Consider the following 26,627-nt stretch of genomic DNA (forward strand, 5'->3'; position numbering starts at 1 on the left):
CCAGCTCTCACCAAATAGAGTCACGGAGTGGAATGCCTAATCGCCCACACCACCTGCAGGTACCAGTACAAAGAGTCTTCCACAATACACACTGTACCTCACGCAAATAGTACACCAGCTCTCTCAACATACTAGCATTGTCTTTTAGAGCACTTGGTGAAAATAATGTTGCAAGATCTTAACAGAAAAATGCCTCCATTCAAGCTTAGCGAACTAGAGTACTGATTTGAAGTCTAGACCTTATAACGAGGCATTCTATATGATTCAGCAAGTTGAACATGAAGTACCACATCCCTGTCAGCCTAGTCGTAGTCTTCAACATACCCTATTCCAAATACCATATTCCAGTCCCTTATCTAAAGCTAGCTATATGCCACTAAACCAACTCCTCCCGCACAGACTAGAGTCAACGCATGACGGGCCGTGAGACACTACAGGCTCTTCCTACGTCCGGTGACCCAGCGCTAAAATCAAGCCACAAAATTACCGTATAACGCAGAATTTCCGGACGCCTCTAGGAGGGAATAGCAGTCTCATAGCCAATCAGTATTCCGGCTAGTTTAGCATTAGCCCGGAAAAGGAGGTTGACCATGCTCGACTCAGTTTCCGCGCTGAATCGTCGGACGTAAAGAGAGCCTGTACTACTCCCGACAGCCCCGCCCCGAGTACCTTCAGCTCTCTGAGACAGAGTATTTCAAATACCTTGCGTCCGAAGTAGTGTATAACCGCAGATCTCGCGCCAAATGGGCAAATTCTATCTCCCCGACGCCATCATCGACATCTTGCGCTAACACTGCCGACCTCACGAATTGATTCCAAAACGGCTTCCGACACTTATACCACGGATCTCATTCCAGCGTTGCCCGCTTAACTGGCTAGAGAGCTTTATATGTGGCGGCGATCTAGCCTTACATAAAAATGCATGTCGTCATCCCAGTAGAGCGGATCCCGCTGCGCGATGATGTAGGGAGGGCGGAGGTTAGCTAGTTCCACTCCAAACTCGACTTCATTGGGTAGCGTCGGGGCCAAGTGGGGTGCAGGATTTCCCTAGCTAGGAACGAGCGGTTTGGAGCTTTGTTAGCAGGACGCGTCTGGAATGAAGGAATGCGGGGTGGCGGAGGTACTTAAGTCGATGTGACGGCCCTTGTGGCTCTTTTCCAGCATCAAACAATAAGAATAATTGAAACTCAAGATTTGACAGTATGACGACTTATGAGGGAAGCTGCCTTTGCGGTCAGACGGAGTGGACGGCCACGTTGGAGAAGGACCAGACGGAGCATGTTCTTTGGTACGCGACCTCCTCGGTTTCAACTGCGGCTTCTGAAAGCGAAAAGAAGATACTAACATGCCCCACCAGCCATTGCGATACCTGCAAGGTCCTTTCTGGCGGCGCTTTCACAATGAACCAGATCATCCCCTCTTCCGCGTTCAAGCTCGGGAAAGGCGGTGATGCGCTGAAGGTGTACACCTACTACGGCGAGTCTGTTAAGCCATACATCCTTTGACTCGTATCCCGCTCCTTCGCTCTTTCGAGCTGCTGACATGTGGTTTTTGGGTAGGTAAACCTGTCCACTGCTACTACTGCCCCAATTGCACCACCCACGTCTACCATCACCAGACTGTCCTCGGGGACAAGTACATCCTCCGTACTGTGCTGTTGCCCAAGCTTAGGAACAACCCTGTTCATGCCGAGATCTTTGGAAGGCAAAAATGCCGTGGGAGAAGGAGGTTGCGACGACGTTTGAGACGCTGCCACCGGATATGTAGATCGCTGGGAACAGGTATGGGTGCGGTTGGATTGTGAGCGAGGCGTTGGATGTATGTTTGTGAGGATGGAGTAAACTCGAGGAAATAGAGTAGGCTGATGGGGCCGTAGAAAGGTTGTGGGGATAGTTGGGTTGGTAGGATTGAAGTAGGATAGGATGGATGGTTGTAGTTGAGAGAAACGAGATATTTGAAAAAAGCTATGCTAAACCAGCTTTAAGTGGACACTTCATGATAGCAGAGCTTCTAGCTCATGTGGTCACTGAGATTTGAACAGGAATAAAAAATTTATGTCATTATCTTATCGCTAGTTTAAACACGCAGAGATTGAAAGGATTCCTCACTCGGAGAGCGCAGGAAACTTGCGAACGAAATGGGATGGACACTCGTAACCCGAAGGATCTATAGGTATATTAGTAGTGGTCTAGTTATTTTTCAGTGAGGCAACTTACTCATGTCCAAGTAGCGCTGGTGATACTTCTCCGCATCCCACCACTCTCCTGCAGGGAGAACCTCAGTGGCGACCTTCCCCTTCCACCACTCCTTGTTCACCTTGGACGTCACATCGTGGGCGATCTTCTCTTGCTCCTCGTTATTGTAGAATATAGCACTCCGGTATTGGGATCCTACATCTGGACCTTGCCGGTTTGCGGTGGTGGGATCGTGCATCTTGTAGAAGAACTCGAGCAATTGGCGATAAGTGACTTTCTCGGGGTCATAAATAACTTGGAGGGCTTCGGCATCTGATAGCTTGCGCGTTAGTCCATATTGCTCAAACAAGTACGAAGATGATACTCACGTCCTGTCCGACCGCTGCATACACTCCTGTAGCTTGGGTTCTTGCTGTCGCCGCCAATGTATCCCACCTTCGCGTCAATCAAGCCTTTGTTCGCGAAAGTCTTCCGATAGATGTGCTCAACACCCCAGAAACATCCTGCAGCTATAGTAGCTGTCTGCGACCCAGCTGGGTAGGTCTGTGGTGTGGGTGGTGAAGACATTGCGCTGAATGGTCGAATAAGTCGAGAGATAAAGGACATAGAGAGGTAAGATGCGAAGACGAGAACGGCAGCGAAGAAGAGCTTCACTGTGACGGTTTTAGGTAAGGTTTGCTGAAGTTAGTTGTTGGGTGGATGTCAAGAAGCGTGCGCGACCATGGGGATTTATATTTCAGAGGCAACTCGTTATTTGAGATGTTGATGGCGTTGTGATAGATCCACTGCGTCACTGGGGGGTTGACAAATCGGTCCGAGGCGGAGCTTGTGCGCCACCGAAAGATTCCGAATCAACTCTCAGCCTCACTCCTCTTCGGCAACTCTTGCCAATGCGAATCAGTAGATCAGTTCGTTAATGGCTAGAGCTCGACCAGACTACATACCTTTGGAATCAACGAGTCGTCCACTCGCCGCAGTCATCGTCGCGAGCTGTGCCTCCATTAACCCCCTCCCTCTTTTCTACTAGCAACGTGATTCCATTTCATACTTGATCGCATGCCAGTTTCTTCAAGTCAAAATTCAAACAATTCAATTTGCAGTCTTTCAATCGATTTTTCAGCGTCTGCTCTCTTACCGGCCAAGTCGCTGCGCGGACTAGTTGCGCGAATTCGTTGGAAACATTGAAATAGCATCTACATATTCTATCAACCGGTTTTATCTAGTGAGATTGTTTAGTACCGTGGTGGGATGCTAACCTTGGCAGTCTCTAGTTTAGGTCCCTTTCTTCTGCTCCAATCTTCGCTCTTCCGTTGTTTGTCTTCTCTAATGTCTTGTCAGTGCTGAAAGAGTCGAAGCCTTGGCGCGACACTCGGCACGCTTACATCCGCCTCGACCGAGCGATGCTGGACACAATCAAAGCACAATCTATTACACTCACTTGGTCAAGGAAGCTCGATTGTTGAGATAACCTTAACAATAGTCTAGACTCGCCATATCGCGACTTTCTAAGCGTAGACCCACCTCGCTTAGGCCCAATGAGAATCACATCCTGGAACTATGAGCGCCTGAGGAAGGTGTGTACGTGCAGTGAGGTGTTTTTACTTCCTAGTCCAGATCTATCAAATTCCCCTTGTATAAGACCTGCCTCTTAACGATGATCCGGGTCCTGAGAGGGTTTTCCGAGGGTGGAGTGACAGGCATTAATTTAAGGTTAATCTCAACCTCAATATACGCAACTCGTTTTGATCTACTTCCAGGTGTCAAGGAAACTGCCATCCAAGCTCTAGATTACGGGCTCTACTTTACCAGTGAGCTGTTTACAGCTCTTTAGCAATTAGTGTAATTTACTATCTTGCACATACGAGTGGCATTAATGAGCTTTGGTAACATCGAAGGACTCTTACTGCGATGGTGGTGCACGATGGCCTGGTAGTCGTACATATTGGTTCTATTTCCGGATTGCAATCCCAGTGTTCATATATTCATCCAAATCTATCTCAATCTACAAGAGCCAAACTTACCACTCACCGCAGATTCAATGGTGGGCACTGAGCAGGACTTTTAGAGTATTTCAACATCGAAAGTCATATGACACTGTCCGTGTCCTTTCGGCAGGCTGCTGCTCCGTTTCATGCTATCGTTGTTCGTGTTAGATATTGTCACTTTCATTAATAGAGACCGTCAATTCAGGGAGGCGAGAGCTTCCTCGCAATACCAGAATCTAGAAGCATGGCTATGTCCTATCCAAGTCGGCACCGGAGACTTGGCGATATGTCTTAGCCCTTAGTAGAGAAGCATGGCTATATCCCTGCACCGGATTTCTATGAACTCTCAGTGGCAGGTCACACTTAGCCCAGCCATCCGATCCCGGTCTTCAATTGCGGTTCCCATCGAAATCCTGGAGAAGTCGACGGTTAGACCGGCACTTCCATATCAGACACGAGACTCACCCGAGTTCTGCAATTCGCTTCCTCCTATGAGCGTTATCGGCCCACCGGGCCCATTGCACAGCATACTGTTAAGGAGACAGGCAGGTGGTATGGGGTCTAGAATACGGTCAAGACGTGGAACCATAGGCGACTCAACACGATGCGAATACTATCAAGGCAGGCACCGTGGTGTGGAAGCGATCTACCTATATAAGAGCAATGGCTCTTCATGGATGATCTTCTCTCAATCCGCAATACTGACTTTCATCGACTTGCAACTCAACACAGACGCACAATTACTCCCTTAAGAACGTTTACTCAACAAACATGAAGTTCTACCGCGCACTCGCTCTTCTTCCTCTTGCCGCTGCAGCGCCAACCAACCCTAATCTCGGAGGTGTTTCTTCAGGCTCTCCAGATCCGACTCAGGTCCACATCAAGGCAATCACCTACGGTGGGACAGGCTGCCCTCAGGGTTCTCTTGATTATATCATCTCTGATGACAGAACCACCGTCACTCTGATCTTCGATTCGTACGTTGCATCGATCGGGCCTGGCATTGCAGTTACCGAGCAAAGGAAGAACTGCCAGCTTAACGTCGACATCACTTATCCCGGAGGATTCCAGTACTCAGTCTTCAGTGCGGACTACCGTGGCTACGCTGCGATTGACAAGGGTATCACCGGTGTACTCAAATCAACTTACTACTTCTCTGGCCAGACTCAACAGGTAACGTCGTCCTTCACATCCAATGCCTTTGATGCAACGAATGAAAAATGTGTTCCCCAAACTGACAAGTGACAGACCAGCACGGAATACGACTTCGTGGGTCCAGTGAATGGGGACTACCTGAAGCACGACGAGGCCGACAGCACCTCTGTCATCTGGTCCCCCTGCGGTGCTGAGGGCATGCTCAACATCAACTCCCAGGTCCGCCTGACAAGCGCCAATTCCTCGTCCTCGGGTCTCCTGACCACGGATTCCCTTGACGCAAAGTTCTTGCAGGTCGTCTACGTCGGCTGGCAGACTTGCAAAGCATAGGCTTCCCTTAAGATGATTGTTGACATATTTCTAGAGGGCTAAATTCGTGTTGATGTGGTCTGGAACCTTGTGTCGGGTTGCGGGTGCGGGCCTAGCCTGGGAGTGGAGCGGATTCGTCTCAATTTCAGCTCTACGTTGCACTGAACTAGGGCGGTTGCGCCAAAGGAAGGCTGAAGCTGAGCCGCCACCTTAGGCGACTGATCTGTACATTCTTTATATACATTCAACTTGCTTGAAACACTCCAAACTCATTGCCATGAAGTAGACCTTGGACATCAACTTGCCAGAGTAAACACTTGCGCTCAGCCTTCATGGGCGACATACACACGAGAGGAACACGGGAGCCTCAGGCAACAGGAAGAACAACAAAATAGGGATTCACTGGTACTGTATTTGTTGCCTATACTGCATCAATGCACTTCCCCCGGCGATTCACTCGTCCCTTTAACAGTGCTCGTAATGGGTACTCTGAACGAGATGGATTTCAAACGAGGGAAAAACGCGGAATTATTGCTGATGACTAACGATAGATTTTGTTTTCAAATAGGATGTCCTAGGAAACGGTGAATACGAATGGCGATGTTGTGGCGGACCGAGAGCAAGGTAAGGGATCTGAGACAGTCACGTGCTGATAGCGATAAGCATTGGCGCGCCAAACCGAAATCGACAGTCTGTTGTTGTCCCAATGTTGACGTTTCTCCGAGAAAGCAGGAGCTCCCCAACATCAATACCTCCACCTCACTAACTACACCACCACGCGGGCTTCGACAAGCCTTGAGACGCATTTCGCTACCCACACGGATCCCATCATTTAGTTGCGTCAACCATGGCCGTCAACGACGGCGCGTCCTCCATCTCCGTCACCGTACGAGTCCGGCCGTTTACCATTAGGGAAGCAGCGCAATTATCGAAGACCGACGACCAGACATTATTCCTCGGAGATGGATCCCTCGCATGCGCACCTACACCAAAGCTCCACCAGAAAGGAATCAAGCCCGTTCTGAAGGTTGTCGACGAGAAATGCCTGTACGCACCCTTATCCCGTCTCCAGCTGCGGACTGAACCTAACATGTGAGCTAGGATCTTCGACCCCCCAGAAGACAATCCGGTACAAAAGTTCTCAAGGCAGGGCGGACCAACGGGGAAGAGGGTGAAAGACCAGACCTTTGCCTTCGACCGCGTTTTCGACGAAAACACAACCCAGGGGGATGTTTACGAAGCTACCACCAGGAGCCTCCTGGACAGTGTGATAGACGGATATAACTGCACGGTGTTTGCGTATGGTGCTACAGGCTGCGGAAAGACACATACGATCACGTAAGTAGGAGGCCGGTTCTTGCTTCGCACTAATGCTAACAAGAATGGCAGCGGAACATCACAGCAGCCTGGCATTATATTTCTTACTATGCAGGAACTCTTCGAGAAGATTGGCGAGGTATCAGAGCAGCGAGTTACGGAGGTCACTCTGTCGTATCTGGAGATCTATAACGAGACCATCCGCGATTTACTGGTACCAGGTGGAAGCAAACAGGGGTTGATGCTTCGAGAAGATGCCAACCAGGCCGTCTCGGTGGCAGGCCTCTCTAGCCACCGGCCCCAAAATGTGAGTTTGCTCTTACTATACCAATAGGATATTGCTGACATTCACCAAGGTCCAAGAGGTCATGGACATGATCGTGAGGGGCAACGAGTTTCGAACTATGTCGCCCACAGAAGCCAACGCGACCTCATCCCGTTCTCACGCTGTCCTTCAAATCAACGTCTCGTCCAAAGACCGCAATGCTGCCGTAAACGAACCACACACTATGGCGACCTTGAGCATAATCGATTTGGCGGGAAGCGAACGTGCGAGCGCAACGAAGAACCGCGGAGAGAGGCTTCTTGAAGGCGCAAACATCAACAAGTCTCTTCTCGCTTTAGGAAGCTGCATCAACGCACTATGCGACCCACGAAAGCGAAACCATGTCCCGTACCGGAATTCGAAACTCACACGACTTCTCAAGTTTTCTCTTGGCGGGAATTGTCGCACAGTCATGATCGTATGCGTGAGTCCCTCGAGCGCGCATTTTGACGAGACTCAGAACACTCTTCGATATGCCAACCGGGCCAAGAACATCCAAACCAAAGTCACTAAGAATGTATTCAATGTCAATCGCCACGTGAAGGATTACCTCAAGAAGATCGACGAGCAGCGAGCCTTGATTGACGAGTTGATGAACCAACAAAAGGATTACGAGGGAGGCGCAATGACCAAGTTCAAGAAGATGGCTGAGAAGCGGGAAGCACTGGCTCGGGAATCTATCATTCGCATACGAGCCGCTTATGATCATTCCGCGGCGGAACGACAGGAACGAGCAAACATGATGAGAAAACAACGACAAATAGAGCGGCGCATCTGCATGATACAGGCCTGGGTTGCGGCATTCGACGCAATTTGCGAAAATAGAGACGAAGAAGACCCTCCTCCAGGGCTGGTGGCGATGCGCAAGACGGCAACGGGAATCCAAGCGGAGCTCGAAGGCAGCCGACAGCACTACCATCAACGACTGACAAAGAATAACTGGGAGCGGGCGCTTGACACTGCGCTGCAGGTTGGCTTACGACAACTGCACGAAGTTGACGGCATCGAAGAAGGAAGTGATATCGCAAGTTTGACGCGGGAAGCTGAACTTTTGAAGTCCATTGCCGAGAGAGAAGCCTACGTGAGCGTCATGGAACAAGAGAAGGGCGGAGATGCAGCCATCATCCAAGTGCTGTTACAGGCACACTTCGAAACGGTGGCCATCCTTACCCAGATTGCTACCATGGATGAGGAAGAAGCAGTGCAAGCAGCAAGAAAGGTGCTGGGGAAGGTCATTGCGTCCTGCTCTGACGCAGCATCTCAAGTAATCAAGCCCGACGGTGGGCTCCCAGTTACTGAAATCTTTGCTCCTTCGCGTCATGGTACGCCGAAGAGGAGGAAGCCTATAAACATCATGGGGCCGTCACCTATGCGCCCATTTGCCCTGCCCGCCGTCGCTGAGGCAGCACCTCACGTCATGTCGTCACCAATGAAAGCATCCCCGCGACGCCGGAAGCTTGGTGGTGCTAAGAAGGGCATCCAATTCACGCCAAAGAAGAAGTCTCCCGGCAAAGGTCTGAAGCGAGGAGTCCGGTGGCGAGATGATACAGAAGATGGAACTCTCGCGGAATTCGAAGCCACACCAAAATCGCTCGAGGACACTCCTACCAACTCCTCTATCGACCTACCAGTCCCTACCCTCCCTAGCTTTGTGACAGATCCAGAGCAGCACAGCTCGTCGCCACTCCCAACACCACCACAACCGACCCTCGAGGTTAGCAAACCACGTTCCAGCCGCTTCCAAACTGGCTTCTTGTTGAAGAAGCATGATGGATCACCTCCGCCACCAAAAGCAAATGGCATGACATCTTCTGATGATGATTCCTCGCCGTTACGTGAGGTGAACGGGAATGCACCACCTCATCGCTCAGCTCTTCACGTCGTTCAAAACGCGTCTTCAGACAACGCACGCACCGAAAATGGCGGCAACTCTTCCTCTTCGGATGAGGAGAAATGGACAGTAGATCAGTCGGAGGCTAGCCAGATCCGCTCCGCTATCAAACGCCACTCCCTTACCAACCAGGGTGGGATGAGTCGCACTCATCGTCGACGAAGCCCTACCGCCGCGAGCTCGGGTAGCCCACCAAACGAAAACCTTTTCACAGCCTCTCACGCCAGGAGGATGGTAAAGAGTGACCGCGAAGGCGACTGGAAGGGCAGCGTGCTAAGCCCGCGTACCGCTCCCATCATGAAGGGCGCGCTGCGGCGCACCACGATGGCCGGCCCCGAGGGTCATATGAAGGAGGGTGCTTCTCTACGCGGCGGAGGACCTGTGCGGCTCAGCAGTATTAACAGCACCACCTCTGTAAGGGGTAGCTTGACGGGTGGGTCGAAAAGCGTGTGGCGCTGATTCTGATTTTGACCTCGTGTTTGGGCGTTGCTGTAGGACATAGGTGTCTCATTGGAGGCGCAAACTCTCGGTTGCATAATGCATCATCCCCGGCTCTCAGAGCGCGAGATTGGGGATGCGGCGCGTTGGCGGGCTTCTTATTCTGGTATTGGGTTGGGCATGGAGTCCTGGATTCTTTTGGGCTTCTTGTGGGCTTTGTTCTTAGGGTAATCCAGGTTTCGATATCTTTTATGCTGGTTTTGATGGGTGTGCTTCGAGTGATGTTCCCGTTGAGATTCCACGAGAGGAAAACAATATCCATCATTGATGAGGGGGATCGGGGAGGTCTTGGTACATGCCGCCTTCCGTCCCGTCAAGGTTGAGGCTGAGGGGAAATACCCCTTGATATCCCCTTCCGCCTTGTACTCATTCATCTCTGATGCACCATCGGCCATTTTCGATTTCTTAAAGCCCCATTGCGCAATCAGAGCAGAGAACTGGCCGTCTTATAGACCCACTACCCACAGCCCACATGTATTAAAACGCATGTGCTGTTGTCCAGGAGCGTCCACCTTTGTTCACATTACTTGCTTTAGGCACGATTTCGTATGTGTTCATCTATGCCTATTGGTCATGAGGTCCACTGATTGGGGAAGTCAACCGAGTACTTCGTGGTGTGCCTCCACGGATCTTAGCGTGCGCAGATGTGACTTCATTGGTTCGCGTAACGCATTTCTCGCTAAGCTTGCAATCACGTGGGTTCTATTTCCCCTTCCACGCCGCGATACATTGAGCCTTTTTCTCCTTCCACCCCCTTTCTAGCTCCTTAAGCAATGAGTACTCTTGCTTAGTCTCGAGCTTCTCTGATTCCATGCACAGAAGTAAAAGAGACTATTTTCAGGGCGTGCCCGCGCTGGTCAGAATCACGTGTTCGTGTGACCAAAGAAGAATCCACGCCGAAATCCTCAACTCTCTCGCAGAAATGTCATGAATGACCGCACCAGAAAACCGACTTCAAGATAAGATTCGTTCATAATTTCCGTAATCCCTATTCTATCTACGAAAAGAAAGCACTGGCGCAAACGAATGCTTCAGAAAACTTGGGGTATAATTAAAAGACGCCATCCCGAGGCCCCTGTATCCATATTCCCTATCCACAAACGCCATGCCCCATCGCCAAACGCTCATCGCTTATTCCAAAAGAACGGCGTCGCCGTCTTAGGCGGCGCCTCAAAGTCCGTCTTGTCATCAATATCAAATTGCAGCATCGTCGCCTTGCCCCGCGCCTTCTCCTCCTCCTCCGCCCGCTCCGCCTTCTTCGCCGCGCGCGACGACCGCAGGCCCAGGAAGAGGCAGCTCGCGAAGCTGATGAGGCCGATCCCGCCCACGACGCCGCCGATAACGGCGCCGATCATGCCTTGCTGCGCGAAGCCCGAGGCCTTTGGTGGGATGTAGGGCGTTGGGGTGGCCTTGGGGCAGAAGGTGCGGGGCATGACTGCTTTCTGCTCTTGGATGGCGGTCGCGAGGAAGAACTGGTAGGTGTCGTAGTCGGCCATGAGGTAGACCTGGCTGAGGAAGGCGACGGAGAGGAGAAAGGGGTCGGTGGAGTTCTCGTCGCGGGCGGCGACGGGGGAAATGCCGCTGGTGTTGAACATGACGTTGTTGGGCATTGTGATGGTGAAGCCGTCGTCGAGGATGATGGTCATGGTGCCGGCAAAGGGCTTGTTGAGCTTCAGTGAGCCATCGGAGTTGCCGGAAGGTCCTGCTGATAGCTTCTTGATGTAGTTTTGGGTGATCTCGTATGGGAGAGAGAGCGGATATTGCTCGGTGGTGAGCCTAGCTTCGAAAGGGTCTGGCCGGGTCTTCAAGTTGGAGAAACTGGCTGGGTCGAAGAGAGAGATGTTGCTGGTCGAATCCCCACCATCGCTGATGATGATGTCTTGGACAGTAACAGGGAAAGGAGAAGCGTTGTCGGTACGCATTGGGTATTTGTGGACGTCGCCCTGGAATCGACCGGCATCGTAGCCACCGAAGACATTGCTGCCGTTGATGACACCACCGGCACGGTCCATTCCAGATCCGATATACAGGGAGTAGGTTCGGCCCGCAATCAGATTTTGGTCATAAAGCGTCTGTAGGAGGGTAGAGGAGTAACCCATGCCAACTATGCCTGGAGCAGCGCTGCCATTCGTGGCAACCTCAATTGTGTACTTGCTGACGACGTTCTGTGAAGCGCCATCGGTTTCGAAAAAATGGGTGTATAGGTGTAGATCGTCCTGGCCGAACTCTCCTGTGAAGGTTCCATTCAGGTCCGTTATGTTGTGATCCAGTGATTGGAAATTTTTCTCTTGGACGAATCTGTCTTGACGTGAGCACAAGTGTCATGAAAGATCAGTGAGGTAACATACGAGGTAGAGAGCGAGGTGTCGAAGTTCCCGCGAGTAGACTGTGCACAATTCGCGAGGGTACTATGATCACAATAATTTGAATCCGTGATGATAGTGTCATTCCGGATCAACGACGGCCATAGGCTCTGATTCTGTGACGGGTTTCCCACGCCTATGAACGAGCCGTATTGAAACACATCAGTCCCATGGACAGCTCGCTTGTGGATATCGACGTAGATAGGAGCTTTCGCGCAGTTGAAGGCTGCTGTGGACTGAGCAAACAGCACAGACGCAGAGAGGAACAAGAGAAAAGAGGCCATGTCGGCGTGAAGGATTTATGCGTAAGAATTGCAACCAGGCAAAAGCATAGAGCAATGGTTCACGTCAGAAACCGAGTAAGAGAGAGCAACAGCGCGTCGAAAGGAAGCGGCACAGTACTGTCAGATGGGCGCAGCAGAGGAAGGTTATGCTCTTGCGGCCCTTCTGTCTGTTATGTTTCTGGCGACTCGGTGCCACGGCATGAGACGCCAGCTCCGGCGCGCACAACCCACCTTCGCGTCGACATGATTGCATGGTCTGCTAAGAATACGCTCTCAGATTTGCAGGTCCGCATGGGGGCCCGGCTGGCGGGCTCGACATATCTGAAATTAGCACTTCTCCGCATCTGATGAGGCTCCAGGGAAAACATGAGACGCGCTTTCGTCGAGTCGATTCCTGCGGAGGCGTCGTTAGAGACGGCCGGGTGGGTTTGTGGGCGGCTGGGCGCCGGGACTGGCTGCGCGGTAGGCTGCTTCGAGGTTGGAGCCAGCGCTTCCAGCAGACAGCCGTCCGGAGAAGAGTTGATCCAGCATGAGGCGCCCAGGCGGTGGTTTGGGTGGTTGGCGATGTGGACGTTGGAGGAGCTATAAATAAAGCAGAGGCGTTTAGTGATTGGCCTGGATATTCTCCACCGAGCGCCAACCTTCGAACTGACGGGATGGGTGCCGGGGTCCAGCTATTTTCAACCTCCCATCCATCCTCACGTCGATTGTACCGACTCTCGAAAAGCCTTTGGCGTAGCAGGTCTTGCACCAACCTCGCGATACGTGCATACTATACCCCGTCAATTCTCTTAGGTAGCCTGCACTATGTAGAAACACGTCCTGCGCCCGCATCTGGAGCCCGAGCCGTAGATACAACCAAATACCATCTCCATACCTTCTTCCCATCATCTCATCAATCTCACATCTATACCACATCAAGAAGTCATGAAGCATACCCCACTTGCACGAGCACCCGCCACGGTACGGCACGAAACCAGCAGCCCGCGGACCCTCACAGCATCTGCAACCAAAGCCACCGTCCCATTTGGGCGCTTAGAGGCGCAATCCTCAAACCCAGCTCCACCAACGCCGCAGCCCCTCCACCTTCACGAATAAGACGACGGTACGTATCACGAGGGACTACTTCCAAACCGCGACCTCCTAGGCAGCAAAGGACCACCACGGTCCTCTACATCCCCCAGCGCCGAGCTATCCGTCCTCTAATCTAATGAGAAAGAGTCTTGTTTACAGAACGCGCGCGGTTCTACCGATCAGCCTCGAGGGGGGACCGCCGGGTGTATCAAGCTGCTTCAGAACGTCTCACTCACGCACTCAACTAGGCCAGCTGGGCGTCGGCGGTATTGCCGTCAATGGGGCACGCTCTTTTTCAAACCCTTGTGGAGAGAAAAGCTTGTACTCTAGTTCAGTGGAGCATCTGCGGGCCTGCGTTTATGCGGACTCGAGCGTGGGATGGATGGATACCTGCTCACTGATAGCTGGTCACGTGATATGCCCTTCGTCCTAATCAAGAGTTGTTGGCTGCTTGGCTATGATTGAGGCTACGATGCTCGAAGTGCCGCAGCTTGGAGCCGATGCCATGCTTTCCCCGGTCTTGAGACCATCATAGAGCTGCGATCTCGTGAGCAAGATTCCTGCTCTCCATGCCTCTGTGGGCCCTCCCCTCACGCCCGCAGCCGTCTACTCCGCTTATCACAACTCGACCAAAAAATCTGCATGAAGACCTGGCCGCCTCCACAAGGCACGGGAGCGGCGTAGCTAGGGCGCCTCGTCTCCATCGACTAAGTTAGATGCACACTCTGAGCATACCACCCACACACTCAGTGAACACCGAAAGTAATCACTAGAGTCACATGCAACAAGTGACACATCCCCTGAGTAGTATCACAGCTCCCATTCCAGTGTCTACCTCACTCCTGCCCTAACTCTGTACCCTAGGCCTGTATGCAGAATATCAGTGCGTAGATATCCCTCGCTCACGCCCGCTCCTTCGTAGCATCCGATAGCAGGCCCGACCTCTCTTTTCGAGGAAAGAAACATACAGATATAACACCTAGTTTGACGTCCTCCCTTTTCCCTCCTAAATACATATCGTACGTAGCATACACTTCTGGTGACCTGTCGTAGGGTAACTGTGATATGTATGACAGTGAGTGATGGCGCTTACAGCTGCTGAGCAGTGGAATATCGATACTCGATCGTTTCGTGATGCCACTAGTATCTATGATGAGATGTGTGTCTTAATTTAGACATCGAGGGGTGTTTTCGTAGCGCTGAGCCGAACCGCGATTCTGGAGCCGATCTCAAGGCGCGAGCAGGACCCATCGTTTCTCGACCTCTTTCGCGCCGACACGTGCCGCAACGTTGCTGAGGGTGTTGTTGATCACGTCCTTTGGTAGCTTAGGAAATCTTCAGGTTGGTTAGCATTTTGTAATCTTAGTTGAAGCAAGATGGCCACTCACTGCTTTTTCAACGCCTCCACCAGCGCGATCTTGGTCATGTCACTGCCCGAGATCGCAGTTTTGAACGCTTGTAGCTGTTCTGGAGGTACCATTCGCTTCGGTTTTGCAGCTTGTGCAGCACCGGGCACCTTAGGTGGCTTCGGCCCCGGCTTGCCTGCGAGGAGTACGTTGTGGCCATTGACCATGGAGTTTGGCCGTGACGTAAGAGGTAGTCTTGGCGGATTCATCAAGCCGTTGACAGTGCCTGCTTTACTGTCTCTGGATTGCAAGGTGAGAGGAGAGACGGCAGGTACCTTCTCCCAGTACTCAGTCGAGAATGGATCGATGGATTTCGGACGCGGTTCTTTGATTGTTAGCTTAGAAGAAAATGAGAATGAAGTGTTTGCATACCGAGAAGCATCCCCATTTTCAGCTCCCGGAACTCGAGAAAGACCTCTTTGGAGCCATCCGCTCGTCTGGCAACTCCCTTCGCATCCTCCCAGCAAAGTCCCGTGCTGACAGGCTCAAGATCTCCGCTAATAAGCCTCCTTTTATTTTCTGCGGCGTCCTCGTCGTCGAGGAAGCTTTCCAAATCATCGTCGTCTGCCTCGGAATCATCGTCGCCTTCCGAGTCTAGATCCTCTCCTTCCTCAGGCTCTTCCCACTCCGCCTCCGAGTCGTAGTCGTAGTCGGTTTCGGGTAATCCACGGTGGAAGGGGTTCCGGGCCAACCTGGCTGCCTCGTGCAGAGTGGGAACTTTCGTAAATGTACCATAATACGGTGGTCGGACATCCTCAGGGAAGAAAAGATATTTCATGGGTACTTTCTTGAGCAAGTCTAAGGGCTGTGTGTTGGACTTGGTATCTGCGTCGGTCAGGTCGATAGGATGTGCCGATGACCCGTTAATATGGGCGATGATGTCCTTCATCGGGACGGTTTTTAGGCCGCGAGGGCCGCGGCTGGTCAATTGAGACTTGAACGTTTCAGGCTGGCTGATTTCCATGGATTCCTGGTGTTGTGACATATTGTCCAGCCGCTGGCGAGCTACTTCCAACTCGTCCTCGCCACCGATGAATTGATTATACGCTGCCATGATAGAACGGGAGGGAAGCTCGAAAGGAAGAAAGCATCGTTCATAGTCGGTTAGCTTCGTAGCTCGCTTACTTGGGGACGGGGAGCGTGACGGTATTCCAGGCTCTAGGGACAGCGACTTCCTCCTGTCCATTGGGTCTGCTGACAGAACGGGTTTGCCGGGGCTATCCATGGAGCCTTTTGGAGGTTGCTTGAAGAACGCATTCAAGCGCAGCTGAGACTGTACGGCTTTAGTAGCTATCCCAAGATTACTGATGTGTGGCGGGTAGGCATACCTTTTCCTTCTTCTGCTTTTCCTCGTCTTTCTTCCGCTTCTCGTTCTCCTTCTGTTGTTGTTCAAGCTCTTTAGCTCGCTTCTTTTCTTCTTTTTCCTCGTTCTTTTTCCGACGCTCCTCGTCTTTGGCCCGCTTCTCCTCGTCCTTCTGAGCTTTGGCCTCAGCCTTCGCCTTGTCTTTGACCTCCTTTTCTAGCCTCTTCTCCTCTTGCTCCTTGGGGGTGAGCTTCCTCCTCTTCTGAGGCTTGGCGCCATTTGTGGATATGCCCAGCTGGGCATTGGCCTGCCCTGACACCGAGTTGTTGCTACTAGGAACCGGGGATGCTGCTCGCGCATTGGGCTGATTTGAGGTAGCAGGCGTAGTCAGGCTAGATAGCGACGTCAATGTAGAGGTAGTGGAATGAGTCGGAGAGGCAGAAGCCATCGAAGGGGCTGCTTCGGCGGGTGCTCCGTCATCCTCGTGAGGGCGTTTGCGGGACGGAGACAGGCTCTGGGGCAGAACCTCGGACATGGCGGGCGCAGGAAACGCAAAAGCAATAAGCAAAAGGAAAATTGAGAAGCACTCTATGGGGGGCTTGTACAGGTGCGGCGGTGGTGCGAATGTGGGTTGGTGGTTCGGGCAAGGTGAAGTCGAGACGCGTTTAGGATAACGGAAAGAGCGCGTCGTTGGGGGACGTGCGCCGGGCCTAGAAATATATTACCTCCAAGGCTGGCACATCACCTCGTGTCTTTGACAACGAACAAGCAGTGAATGCCGCCATGAATGATGACAGCTTCGACGACATGCTCTTTGGAGCTGTCTCAGATGAAAACTCTTCTCAAGAGTCACTAACTGCTGATACTGACGACTTCGACGACCTTCCGGGAATCCCAGGGACTTCACAGACAACGCTGTTTCCTTCAGAGGACGACTTATTCACTAACTACCATAGTAATAATATTAGTGGCGTACCACTAAAGATAGAGAATGTAGCGGATGCTCTCCCAAGGGGCCCTTCGAACGCTCAAGAACCTTCAAGCAAAACTCCAGAGTTACCACCATCTGTTCGTGACAGGCATGCAGCCCCAGGTGCTCATGGACAGCTATTTATGCTAATACAGCTTTCGAACAGGGACTGGGTCATCAAGAAAATAGAGCTGATCTTCGAGAGCATTGTTGACGCTTTGCTCGAAAAGAAGGACAAGCTCTACATCAGCCTAAAAACTCGATCCGGAAGCAAAGGCCGGAGAATTGATCCAGCGAACGGCATTGTCACATCAGAAGATGGACTCCAGACTCGAATCATTACCTTCCCAGGAAGCACAGCGCAGGAAGCTTGGAGATTTAGTTGTGCTCTCCTGCCTCACTAGCCTTGTCTACCATACTAACTGTTGGACTAGCTGTATTAGTTCGTATTCTTGAGCTTGTCCATGATGCTCTGACCTCAGACGCTGTCATTACAAAGAGGTGAGATTCCAAAGAGTCCAATGACTTCGAAGAGAGATTCTCACATCCATTAGAGATATATACTATCGCAGTCCCGATCTTTTCGTCAAGCAGGCTGTGGTCGATCGCTATGTGGACGATATAGCATGTACTTTTAGTGTCACCCGGAATCTACTTAACGTTGTACGTTCCTTTGGCTCAACATGTTTGCGGATACTGGACTTACCTCGCTTTCAGTCGGCCGCCGCAAAAGGTCTCATTGTGGGGAACTTCAACATTCAGAGATCAGATGGTACGATCATCAATGGTGTCACCAATCGAGAGGTTCGCCCATGTCAGTTGTATATTAAACCTTATCTCACATGAATCTAGGGCACTCTCATCCTAAATCTCAACGAAGATGACGTTCTCGAGGTTTCTGCAATTCACTGGATTGTTGTAGTAGAGAAAGAGGTCTACCGGTGTTTGCCTAGCATCATCCATACATAAACTGACATTTGCTAGGCTACTTTCCGGTCGCTTGTCCATTCAGACCTCTGGGTGAATATCAGTTCGCAGGGGATAATCTTGACTGTATGTGGTGTCACACCACTGTCTTCCCAGCTGACCAGGTTAGGCCAAAGGCTATCCAGACCTGGCAACTCGGGCATTCCTTCGCGTACTTACGACTGTTGCACCACGTATCCCTCTCTACGCCATGATGGACTTTGATCCTGATGGCCTTGCTATTCTCTCTACTTACAAGTATGGGTCATATTCTCTAGCTCACGAAAACTCACATGCCAGCAGTTCTAGCACATCTCGACCACTGAACTTGCCACAGATTCACTGGATTGGAGTCAAGAGCTGTCACCTGACTTCGAGTCCCGTTCTAGCAAGTGACAGGCGCGAGAAAGCGGTAGGCCAGACTGAGGGTCTGCTTAGGTTGACAACTCGAGACCGCCGCAAAGCTCGGAAGATGCTCGAGTGGGACGTCCTCGCAGAAGACGGCCCAGAGGCGGAGTGGAGAGCTGAGATGCAGAGGATGCTCTTGTTGAACGTAAAGGCAGAGATGCAGATTTTTGAGGAGCAGCCAGGTGGATCAGGCCAGTGGTTGAAAGGGGAGCTCGGCTTGTCATGAATAACAACGAATGGCACTGCAAGAGCATTAGGGGGTGTTGATATACCGACTTTCCCATATGCAGGTCTCATGCCGGCATCATGTGCGAGGAGGGCAGTTCTGGCTATATATCTACCACGTTTCCAATATAGATGGCACCCTACATACGCAACCAGCGCCCACAAGTGGACGATATGCACCCACCGTGCTACCAGCAGCACGATCCTGCCACGCCGGGCTGCGATGCATGTCTCTCTCCAAAGCACAGTGTCTGCAGCCTGTGCGAGAGGATAACGACTACGGCGTCTCGTCAGCAGTTTCACAGGCGTAGCTAGGCAGTATTTGCACGACGGCGCCACGGTACCTTATATACAGACAACAGCCAGCTCTACGACTGCCCCTCTCTCAGTGTCAAGTCGAACTAGGGCAGCCGGTGGCACCCCGTCGGCGACTTACTGGCCGTGAGCATGGCCGCCGGGGTAGCACAGGCGGGGGCTCAGTGGGGATTTTCAGTGAACAACGCATCCCTCACGCGCATCTACCAGACAGCTTCTACCACCATGCACCGCGCGCATTGACTTGCATGACACCCAACACAATGCCCCAGGACGACCACAGCGAGTCTCAATATGCCCCGGCCCCCTTAGCCATCGCGAGCGGTGCTGCTCACCACGCCCCGCCCGCGAGCACCCACGGCCACCATGGCCTCGCAGACTCAAACACCTCGAACACTCTGCCGCCCGCCCTCACACCAGTGACGACCGACCGCCAGTCCGTCTCGCTGGGCGTGCTCTCGAGCTTCTGGGGCGACAACAGCGGCTCTAGTGCAACAGCAGACGGCAGTAGCACGCTCCGACATCCTCACGATTCAACTATCACGACACCCAATCCAGCCTCGACCGCCCCTCCACCCTCCCTCTCCGACCACTCGAACCCCCTCCACGTCTCCGCCGCCCTTCGCGCCCTCAGCACCGGCGCGTTCCGGGCCCGCGCACCCGCCAAATCAACCTCAACCCGCACCTCGCTCTCCTCGCAGCCCGTCGTCGTCCGCACCTACTCTGGCTCCCGCCGCGGCGGCGGCTCAGGCGTCAATTCGCCCCGCCTCCTCCCTGAATCGCACACCATGAACGGCAGGAGTCCGCTGGGCGCGGCTAACGTGGATACACTGCCCCCCGTGGACGAGTTTTCGTTCGGGGGCATACTACGCGCCGTGGACCCCGAGATCCGCGACGCGATCGACGCAATTGCAGAGATATGTGCGCGGAGCAGGCTGAGTCTGGCAGACGAGTACGACGCCCATCTACCGCCCACCGGGGAGATCACGACGGGGACTGGTTTGGGCGTGGCGGTGGGGTTGGTGGGGCGACGACAGAAACACGAGCATGGGAATGCGTTTGGGCGGTTTGCGGGGTGGGGCGACAACACGTTGACGGCTGTACCCGAGGCGAGCAGTAGCAGCGAGCGGCTGGCGGGGGAGAGTCGGGCCAGCACCACGGCGGGGAGTGTGGGAAAGAAGTCTGCGTACGGGAGCTTGAAGAGCGTGATAGGTGGGAGCAAGCGGAAGAGGGGGGATGTGCCGGCCTTCCACGGCGACGAAAACGCGTCTAGGAAGGGAGATACCGCTGCGGTGGAGCCGTCGTCGTCATCGACGGCGAAGACGCCAGGGTCGCAGTGGGCTGTTAACACGGACGCGACGCCGCATCCCTCCATCACGCTTGTCACCACACCGACCGCGTCGAAGCAGCTGTCTTTTGACTTCCCTGCTTCGCTCGAGGAGCCGGGAAAGGCGTACTCCAACTCCAACTCTGTCCTCCATGACCCTGCCATGGCGTTCAAACCTATCTTCACGCCGACGCCTGCCCACAGACGACACACCTCTCTCACATCCTTCCCCCACCCGGCCAGGAACCGCTCTACGACTCTCTCATCTCTCGCCTCCTGGATCCCCTGGAATCGCACTGTTGCAGAACGGCCCAGCACCTCTTCCTCCGCAACCCTCGACGCCGCGACGAAAGCAGAGTTGACGCTGAAAGACCTACTACGAGCTTCTTCGGGGATAGAAGGCAGACCAAAAGGAAAAGGCCGGGAGATCATTGCGGCCGCATGATCCACTACTTCAGCAGGAGGCGTTCCGATATATCACGATTAGCGATTTTCTTTCGTGTATTGCACAGGAAAAACGGCTGAGGCGCGTATAAATCGACAGTTTCAAGAGCCTATGTCTCTAAACCGGGAAGGATATCTTAAGGAATGGGTAATGACACAACACGGCGGCGATGGGACCTGGCATCAAATAACGGCCGATAACGACATCACGAGTACAAAATGTATCGAGGTAAGCTATATTATGTTTGCGATAATCAAATAGGCCTGCGAGCTGGGCTCGAAGTGGCTTCTAACGCGTAACTTCCATCACTCACTACGCTTCCATGTTGATTGGTTGATATCATGTCATTTCTATCAGGTAGAATAACCCCCATTCCCAGATCTACTGACACTAAAGCCAATCCAACCCCCCCAAATCCATCATGCAACTCCCTCCCATCCCCTACAACTTCCCCCCTCCCCCCCTCCCCCCCACCACCACCTCCTCTCGCCTCACCACCTCCACCTCCCGCGGCCCTTCCCTCGCAAATCTTGCCACAACCACCCACCCCTTCACCCCCCTCCTGCCCTTGCCCTGGCGCTCCACCTCCGGCCCCGCCCACTCCAGCCCCAGCACCGTCGCGCCCTGCCCCACATCCCCATACCCGGGCAGCCCCACTACGGGCCGCGGGCTGATGGCCGCGTCCGCCCAGCTCGCCTCGCGCTCGCCGTCGTACACGGCCGGCTCGTTTAGAAACTTGAGGAGCGCGTCGCGCTCGGCTTGCAGCGCGGCGGGCGGCGGCAGCGGCGACGTGGGCGACGTGCTGCTGCGCGCGAGGTAGGGCGCGAGGAGGTGCAGCAGGAAGAATTGGGGCGGGAAGAGCAGGATGCGCGCGGCGCGGGCGAGGGCGAGCCATTTGGCAGCGGGCAGGAAGCGCGCGGCTGTGTGCTCGATGCCGCCGTCGGGGGTGGGGGTGGGGATGATGATTTCGTCGGGGTCGAGGGTTGTTGAGATGGGAGAGGCCGGGGAGGAGGGGGGTAAGGGGGAGGATGAGGAGGAGGAGGGCGAGGTGGGGAGGGGGAGGAAGTAGAGGTACATTTGGGTGGTGAAGCGTTTGGGGACGTTGGCGGGGGTGATCCAGCGGGTTAGGGGGATGAGGGCGTCTGTGGGGGTAAGTTATGGGGGTTTGGAGACGGGAGGGGGGACGGGGATGAGAGAAGGGTTTGTACCTGTATCAGCGACTGCTCCGACTTTTCCTAACCAGTCTAGGAACATGATTTTGCCGGAGTGTACGGCTTTTCTCCCCTCTTCCCGCTCCTGGTCGCCGATTTCGGTGAATAACCGCCCCGTCGTCTTGTTCTTCGCGAGGAGGATCCCACTCTCTTCAAACGTCTCTCGTATCGCCGCAAGCCTGTACGCTTTCCCGTCTTCGTGTCGCGCCAACGAGTCCACGGCGGGTATCTCTCCGTCATGCTCCGCGGACAGGGCGCCGCCGGGGAAGACGTGTGCGGATGCGAAGGAGGACGACGTTCTAACGCGGTGGAGGAGGAGGATCTGGTTGGAAGGGGAGACGAGTAAGACGCTGTGTAGAACTCAATGTCAGAAGAATGAACTTTTACGTCGGAATTGGGGGGTGCCTACCTCGAACTGGGGATGGGAGGTCGCGGCACTTTGGGCGGATTCTTCAGCGGCTGGTGGTCTTCTGGGCGGCTCATGGCTCTGTGATATGTGTGGAATCTCCTAAGTCTATAATTCTTAAATGCGACAACTCCGCGTGTATATGGTGGAAGATGTGAAGGGTGGTTGCGGACTTCGAATGGGCACAATCGCAAAGGTATGGGCTTGGATGTAACTGGAAATCTGGGGCGGCCAATGGAGGTATGGAGAAGAGTCTGGGGAAGAGTGCGCGCTGACATAGTAGTCAGCTGGCGGCGACGGGTCTATCAGCTGTGGGTGGCACATTTCGGTGGTGGTGGTTGAGGTGAGCGACGCGGGGAGGTTGAGATGCCGAGGTCGCTTTTCGATGGATGACAAGTCCCGGGATAGTCGACTCGAGGCAAGCTTTGGACGGAAAACGTAACTTAATTGGATCAAGGGTTGATTACAAGATTAATGTGACTGGTGTCCACCCAAGGCGTACCAGGGTACCTATCATAAGCTGTGAGTTTTGAGTTATAGACGTGTTCCGTAGAGCAGATGCGGTCTGGTTAAGATCCTCGTCGAATGAAACAATCACAGCGCCCTCTCCCTCTCAAGAAGCGATCATACGCTATATAAGCAGTATCTCTCGCACATTCAAAGGTACTAACTTACAGCATATGTACAATTCCATAGCTTGCCCGCAAAACCCCATCTCCCTTCCACACAGACTCCCCCAAAACCCACCATCCCCAATCCCCCCTAGCGCCTCCCCCAATCCCAAACTTCTCTCACCTCCAACCCACCACCAACCACCATCCACCCCGTCACGCACCCCAATGGCCTCCAAACGCCCCATATGCGCCCTCGCGCGCCTCACCCCCTCCCGCCCCTCCCTCCCCCCCATCCTCTCAACCCCCCAAACCTCCCCCTTCACCACCACCCCCCCGGCGCCCCTCGCGCACCACGACACGACCGCCTCCCCGCGCCCGCGCTGGCAGCAAACGCCCTCGCGCATGGCCGCGCCCTTCCGCACGCGGCCCAAGCCCGACGGGCCGGCGTACGTCGTCAACAGCGACCCGCGGCGGCTCGACGCCGTGTACGCCAAGCTGCTGGGCGAAGCCGCACCGCTGAGCGACGAGGTCAAGTGGCTGGCCGTCACGCATAAGAGCTTTGATCACGGGCGGCGCGGGTTCAATGATCGGTTGGCGGTGCTGGGTATGTGTGTTGCTTTTCTGTGCCTTTTTTTGTTTTGGAGTGGGGGGGAAAGGTGTGGTTGCGTATGTTCCAGGGGGATTGGGATTTGGGAGTTTGGTGTTATGATGGATGCTGATTATATGAGTGTACAGGTCGTCGAGTGATATCCCTCCAAACCTCCCTTGCGCTGCTCAACTCGACCCCGAGTTCTACCCCAGCGGCGCCGGATGCCTACAACCGCGTCCCCGTGGCGCACCCGGCGCTCGCGGGTCTTGGGGGGTTGACGGCGGAGACGAAGGCGGAGGTGCTGAGCAAGGCGCGCTTGGCGGGGCTGGCGGAGCGGTATGGGCTGGATAAGGTGACGCGGTGGAAGCCGAAGAAGGTGTGTTTTTCCCCTGGCATCCCTTTCAAATTTTTCTGTGCTATGGGTCAGAGAATGCCGGATGAAGGCTAACGGTGATCGTGTTAGACGGATAATCTCCACGGCTCTGGTATCGAAGTTGTGATTACGACGAGTCTGTATGCGATTGTGGGCGCGGTGGCGCTGGAGAAGGGGGGCCATGTGGCGGAGCGGGTTGTGAGGGAGAAAATCTTGACGCCGTTGGGGCTATGAGGAAGGATAGCGGTAGTGGAAAATAGAGGGCGTAAACGGGGGGTAATGCTGTAAAACAGAGGTGTACCATATCAAAACAGAGGGTAAAAGGGTAAAAGAAGCAGCAAGAGCGTGTCCACGGGCAGAGTCGTGGCACAGGCGTGTAGGCTGATAGAATTTCTTGTAAATATCATAGACACGCAAGAAGATCACCCAACAAAGAGGTTGACTCTTCATCCGCAGCATAGACGAAACGCACGTTGAATGAGTGAATGTACTCGTCTTTATCGGGTCATTCGTATGTATGTACATAGACGTACAAAAAACGCTACTGCATCCCATCCCCACCATCCACACCTCCATCCAGACCCTATACAAAAAATAATATCAATAAAACCACCCATATGCAAACCCTCTTGATCGTACCGAAAAATTGCCAAGGTATCATGCACACCGCAAAACGCCACTCTAATGAGATTCATCACTCATTCTTCTAATCTCTCTCAATTTTCCGCCTTACCCCCCTCCCCCTCTACTCCCGCACTCATGTCCGCTTTTAATGGCTATCCGTAGCCCCGTACCCATTCACCCCATTCAGCGCCGCCCCCGGCATGAGCGTCTCGCGCGCGCCCTCGGCCTCCTCCTCGATGTTCTCGCGGTGGATCGTGTTGCTCTTCTTCCACACGAACCCGACGAGCGTCACGCCGACCAGCAGCGCCAGGCCGAGCAGGATCACGTTGACGGGGATCGGGTTGTTGTTGAAGAGCTTGTGCGTCATGGCGTCGAGCGCCGACTGGGAGAAGTTGAACAGCCCCGCCAGGCAGATGATCAGCCCGTAGACCTTGCCGAAGGTGGCGAAGCCGAAGACTTTGGCGGCGTAGTCGCTGGGTTGGGGGATTAGTGGGAGGTTTTGGTGGGGACGGGGGTAATGGGGGAAATGCTTACGAGACGGTGGTGTAGTATAAGGGACGGTAGACCACGAAGAGGCAGACGTTTGCGTAGGCGGCCCAGGTTTGAGGGATCACGCCGAGGACGCCGATGGTGGTGGCGATGGCGACGAGGACGCCGAGGCAGAAGGGGGTGCTGGTGTTGTCGAGGATCAGGCCGATGAAAGGGACGGAGATGACGCCGCCGAAAGGGAGGGCGAAGTCGAAGAAGTTGTTGATTTCGACAGCGCTTTGGTAGGAACCCAAAAGGTACTCGTATTGCGGGCGAATGGTGGCGACGAAGTAGTTGATGCGGGTCATTTGGATGACCGTGAATAGGGTGATAAGAATAAACCACGGGCTCTTGATCTGCTCAGTTGCGGTACGGCCGTGTAAAGCGCCCCAGACCCCGGACACGTTCTTCTTCTTCTCTTCGTTCTTAGTCTGCTCATTCGCGTCTGCGCTTCCTAGGAGCTCGGTAATTTCGCTAACGATACTTTCGCGGTGGACGCGGCGGGCCTCGCGGAGGCGTTGGACTTCTGCGGGGTTGTTGATTTGGCTATCGGATGCGTGGTCGTCGAAGCTTGTGTCTTCTTCGGCTTGCGTGACAAGCTCTCCGACGGTCTTGTAGGAATTTGACGGCATGACAAATAATTGGACAACAAGGATGAATACGGGTACCACCAGGTAAGCCAGGAAAAACTTTTCGGGCCAGAATGTGCCTCCGCTGGCTGTGTAGATTAGTCTATAGAACAAGAATATAGCACTGGACGTGTCGAACGCGCCAGTGAGAAGAGCGAGGATAAGACCAGAATATTGCGGGAAGGTGTTGCTTAATTGGAACGAAGATATGAAGATAAAAGGGCCTCCGAGGGCCAGGAAGAGGTAGCCGGGGATATATCCATCAAAAGGTAGCTGCCAGGCGAAGGCGAAGAACAGACAGCCGATGGCGACGAAGAGTGAGCCGACAATGCCGCAAACGCGGGGACCATAGCGGTCGAGGACTGTGCCAACGGGAAGGGCGACGACGTTAGTGGAGACTGCGGCTACGGTGAACATAAAGTTGAGCCTGTGGGGGGGGACGCTTTGGTCAGTATTTCTTCCCTTTCTCCCAATGGCAGACAAACTGACCGGATCTCCTGCTCGAAGCACACACGTACGCCCTCCTCTAGTTCTTCTTTGGTACAGTATCCCCGATATACCTCTTCCTTAATCAGTACGGGCTTGATGGCGGCGTATCCGAAGACTATTCCGGCGGCGAGAAGGCAGTAGATAACGGCGAAGAAGACCTGGACTGTTCGGCGTCAGTGAAGGGCAATGGAGAACACGGCGAGCCACTCACATATCCTCTTGGTCTTGGGCACCTCGAAGGCACCCACTGGCTCCTCCTGGGCAGCTTCCGGTACCCAGGAGCCCACAGGATTGAAGCTCATCTTGCGCTGGCGGCCATTGGGGCTCTGCTCGCGACTCCACGGCTCATATTCTTCCATAGCGCTGACGCGCTCAAATAGTGACATAGCTGTAGCGACCCCGC

The 26,627-nt window shown here is 53.7% G+C and overlaps 12 protein-coding genes across 12 annotated transcripts; 6 read left to right on the top strand and 6 right to left on the bottom strand.

The window, feature by feature from the left end:
- Positions 1-1,097: 1,097 nt before the first annotated feature.
- On the top strand, positions 1,098-1,767 carry BDZ99DRAFT_505572 (uncharacterized protein; the record flags this gene model as incomplete). Its single annotated transcript, XM_033724121.1, has 4 exons — positions 1,098-1,288; positions 1,358-1,446; positions 1,560-1,651; positions 1,705-1,767. Exons 1-4 carry the CDS (start codon positions 1,203-1,205, stop codon positions 1,765-1,767), a joined length of 330 nt encoding a protein of 109 aa, XP_033582939.1. The 5' UTR covers positions 1,098-1,202.
- A 271-nt stretch (positions 1,768-2,038) lies between these two features.
- On the bottom strand, positions 2,039-2,960 carry BDZ99DRAFT_457902 (peptide methionine sulfoxide reductase msrB/msrA). Its single transcript, XM_033718794.1, has 3 exons — positions 2,564-2,960; positions 2,217-2,507; positions 2,039-2,166 (listed from the first exon to the last, which is right to left on the bottom strand). Exons 1-3 carry the CDS (start codon positions 2,760-2,762, stop codon positions 2,105-2,107), a joined length of 552 nt encoding a protein of 183 aa, XP_033582940.1. The 5' UTR covers positions 2,763-2,960; the 3' UTR covers positions 2,039-2,104.
- Positions 2,961-4,951: 1,991 nt separating this feature from the next.
- On the top strand, positions 4,952-5,665 carry BDZ99DRAFT_471273 (uncharacterized protein; the record flags this gene model as incomplete). The annotated part of the gene is made up of 2 exons (XM_033721717.1): positions 4,952-5,353; positions 5,429-5,665. 2 exons carry the CDS (start codon positions 4,952-4,954, stop codon positions 5,663-5,665), a joined length of 639 nt encoding a protein of 212 aa, XP_033582941.1.
- Positions 5,666-6,491: 826 nt separating this feature from the next.
- On the top strand, positions 6,492-9,859 carry BDZ99DRAFT_432845 (kinesin-domain-containing protein; the record flags this gene model as incomplete). The annotated part of the gene is made up of 4 exons (XM_033717358.1): positions 6,492-6,691; positions 6,746-6,982; positions 7,034-7,268; positions 7,318-9,859. The coding sequence occupies 4 exons, from the start codon at positions 6,492-6,494 to the stop codon at positions 9,634-9,636; spliced, it is 2,991 nt and encodes a 996-aa protein (XP_033582942.1). The 3' UTR covers positions 9,637-9,859.
- BDZ99DRAFT_126564 (uncharacterized protein) lies at positions 9,706-10,147 on the bottom strand. The gene has a single exon (XM_033712574.1). It carries the CDS (start codon positions 10,068-10,070, stop codon positions 9,774-9,776), a length of 297 nt encoding a protein of 98 aa, XP_033582943.1. The 5' UTR covers positions 10,071-10,147; the 3' UTR covers positions 9,706-9,773.
- Positions 10,148-10,638: 491 nt separating this feature from the next.
- BDZ99DRAFT_406402 (acid protease) lies at positions 10,639-12,364 on the bottom strand. Its single transcript, XM_033716451.1, has 2 exons — positions 12,024-12,364; positions 10,639-11,973 (listed from the first exon to the last, which is right to left on the bottom strand). The coding sequence occupies exons 1-2, from the start codon at positions 12,320-12,322 to the stop codon at positions 10,800-10,802; spliced, it is 1,473 nt and encodes a 490-aa protein (XP_033582944.1). The 5' UTR covers positions 12,323-12,364; the 3' UTR covers positions 10,639-10,799.
- A 2,261-nt stretch (positions 12,365-14,625) lies between these two features.
- On the bottom strand, positions 14,626-16,553 carry BDZ99DRAFT_377040 (uncharacterized protein; the record flags this gene model as incomplete). The annotated part of the gene is made up of 4 exons (XM_033715053.1): positions 14,626-14,731; positions 14,785-15,127; positions 15,175-16,075; positions 16,131-16,553. The coding sequence occupies 4 exons, from the start codon at positions 16,551-16,553 to the stop codon at positions 14,626-14,628; spliced, it is 1,773 nt and encodes a 590-aa protein (XP_033582945.1).
- A 665-nt stretch (positions 16,554-17,218) lies between these two features.
- BDZ99DRAFT_542046 (DNA topoisomerase IV, alpha subunit) lies at positions 17,219-18,992 on the top strand (the record flags this gene model as incomplete). Its single annotated transcript, XM_033726755.1, has 7 exons — positions 17,219-17,456; positions 17,510-17,576; positions 17,630-17,738; positions 17,793-17,879; positions 17,928-18,008; positions 18,060-18,128; positions 18,172-18,992. The coding sequence occupies 7 exons, from the start codon at positions 17,219-17,221 to the stop codon at positions 18,673-18,675; spliced, it is 1,155 nt and encodes a 384-aa protein (XP_033582946.1). The 3' UTR covers positions 18,676-18,992.
- Positions 18,789-21,057, top strand: BDZ99DRAFT_565869 (uncharacterized protein). The gene has a single exon (XM_033727521.1). It carries the CDS (start codon positions 19,238-19,240, stop codon positions 20,759-20,761), a length of 1,524 nt encoding a protein of 507 aa, XP_033582947.1. The 5' UTR covers positions 18,789-19,237; the 3' UTR covers positions 20,762-21,057.
- A 145-nt stretch (positions 21,058-21,202) lies between these two features.
- On the bottom strand, positions 21,203-22,455 carry BDZ99DRAFT_376042 (uncharacterized protein; the record flags this gene model as incomplete). The annotated part of the gene is made up of 3 exons (XM_033715009.1): positions 21,203-21,903; positions 21,970-22,322; positions 22,382-22,455. The coding sequence occupies 3 exons, from the start codon at positions 22,453-22,455 to the stop codon at positions 21,203-21,205; spliced, it is 1,128 nt and encodes a 375-aa protein (XP_033582948.1).
- An 853-nt stretch (positions 22,456-23,308) lies between these two features.
- On the top strand, positions 23,309-24,479 carry BDZ99DRAFT_432860 (uncharacterized protein). Its single transcript, XM_033717359.1, has 3 exons — positions 23,309-23,596; positions 23,728-23,957; positions 24,045-24,479. Exons 1-3 carry the CDS (start codon positions 23,395-23,397, stop codon positions 24,186-24,188), a joined length of 576 nt encoding a protein of 191 aa, XP_033582949.1. The 5' UTR covers positions 23,309-23,394; the 3' UTR covers positions 24,189-24,479.
- On the bottom strand, positions 24,445-26,610 carry BDZ99DRAFT_432862 (MFS general substrate transporter; the record flags this gene model as incomplete). The annotated part of the gene is made up of 4 exons (XM_033717360.1): positions 24,445-25,051; positions 25,113-26,162; positions 26,225-26,387; positions 26,436-26,610. The coding sequence occupies 4 exons, from the start codon at positions 26,608-26,610 to the stop codon at positions 24,724-24,726; spliced, it is 1,716 nt and encodes a 571-aa protein (XP_033582950.1). The 3' UTR covers positions 24,445-24,723.
- Between the last annotated feature and the right edge of the window lie 17 nt (positions 26,611-26,627).

This window comes from Mytilinidion resinicola (genome assembly GCF_010093595.1).
Source record: "Mytilinidion resinicola strain CBS 304.34 unplaced genomic scaffold BDZ99scaffold_2, whole genome shotgun sequence".
NCBI classification, from domain to species: domain Eukaryota; kingdom Fungi; phylum Ascomycota; class Dothideomycetes; order Mytilinidiales; family Mytilinidiaceae; genus Mytilinidion; species Mytilinidion resinicola.

Bases quoted from the DNA above. Each gene is read 5' to 3' on its own strand.
- BDZ99DRAFT_457902 (XM_033718794.1), bottom strand. From the start codon at position 2,762: ATGTCTTCACCACCCACACCACAGACCTACCCAGCTGGGTCGCAGACA. The intron at 2,508-2,563 runs GTGAGTATCATC...GCAAGCTATCAG, and splicing joins ATGCAGCGGTCGGACAGGAC to ATGCCGAAGCCCTCCAAGTT. The intron at 2,167-2,216 runs GTAAGTTGCCTC...ATATACCTATAG, and splicing joins CCAGCGCTACTTGGACATGA to ATCCTTCGGGTTACGAGTGT.
- BDZ99DRAFT_126564 (XM_033712574.1), bottom strand. From the start codon at position 10,070: ATGGCCGATGGTGCATCAGAGATGAATGAGTACAAGGCGGAAGGGGAT.
- BDZ99DRAFT_406402 (XM_033716451.1), bottom strand. From the start codon at position 12,322: ATGGCCTCTTTTCTCTTGTTCCTCTCTGCGTCTGTGCTGTTTGCTCAG. The intron at 11,974-12,023 runs GTATGTTACCTC...ACGTCAAGACAG, and splicing joins GACACCTCGCTCTCTACCTC to ATTCGTCCAAGAGAAAAATT.
- BDZ99DRAFT_565869 (XM_033727521.1), top strand. From the start codon at position 19,238: ATGACACCCAACACAATGCCCCAGGACGACCACAGCGAGTCTCAATAT.
- BDZ99DRAFT_432860 (XM_033717359.1), top strand. From the start codon at position 23,395: ATGGCCGCGCCCTTCCGCACGCGGCCCAAGCCCGACGGGCCGGCGTAC. The intron at 23,597-23,727 runs GTATGTGTGTTG...ATGAGTGTACAG, and splicing joins TGATCGGTTGGCGGTGCTGG to GTCGTCGAGTGATATCCCTC. The intron at 23,958-24,044 runs GTGTGTTTTTCC...TGATCGTGTTAG, and splicing joins CGCGGTGGAAGCCGAAGAAG to ACGGATAATCTCCACGGCTC.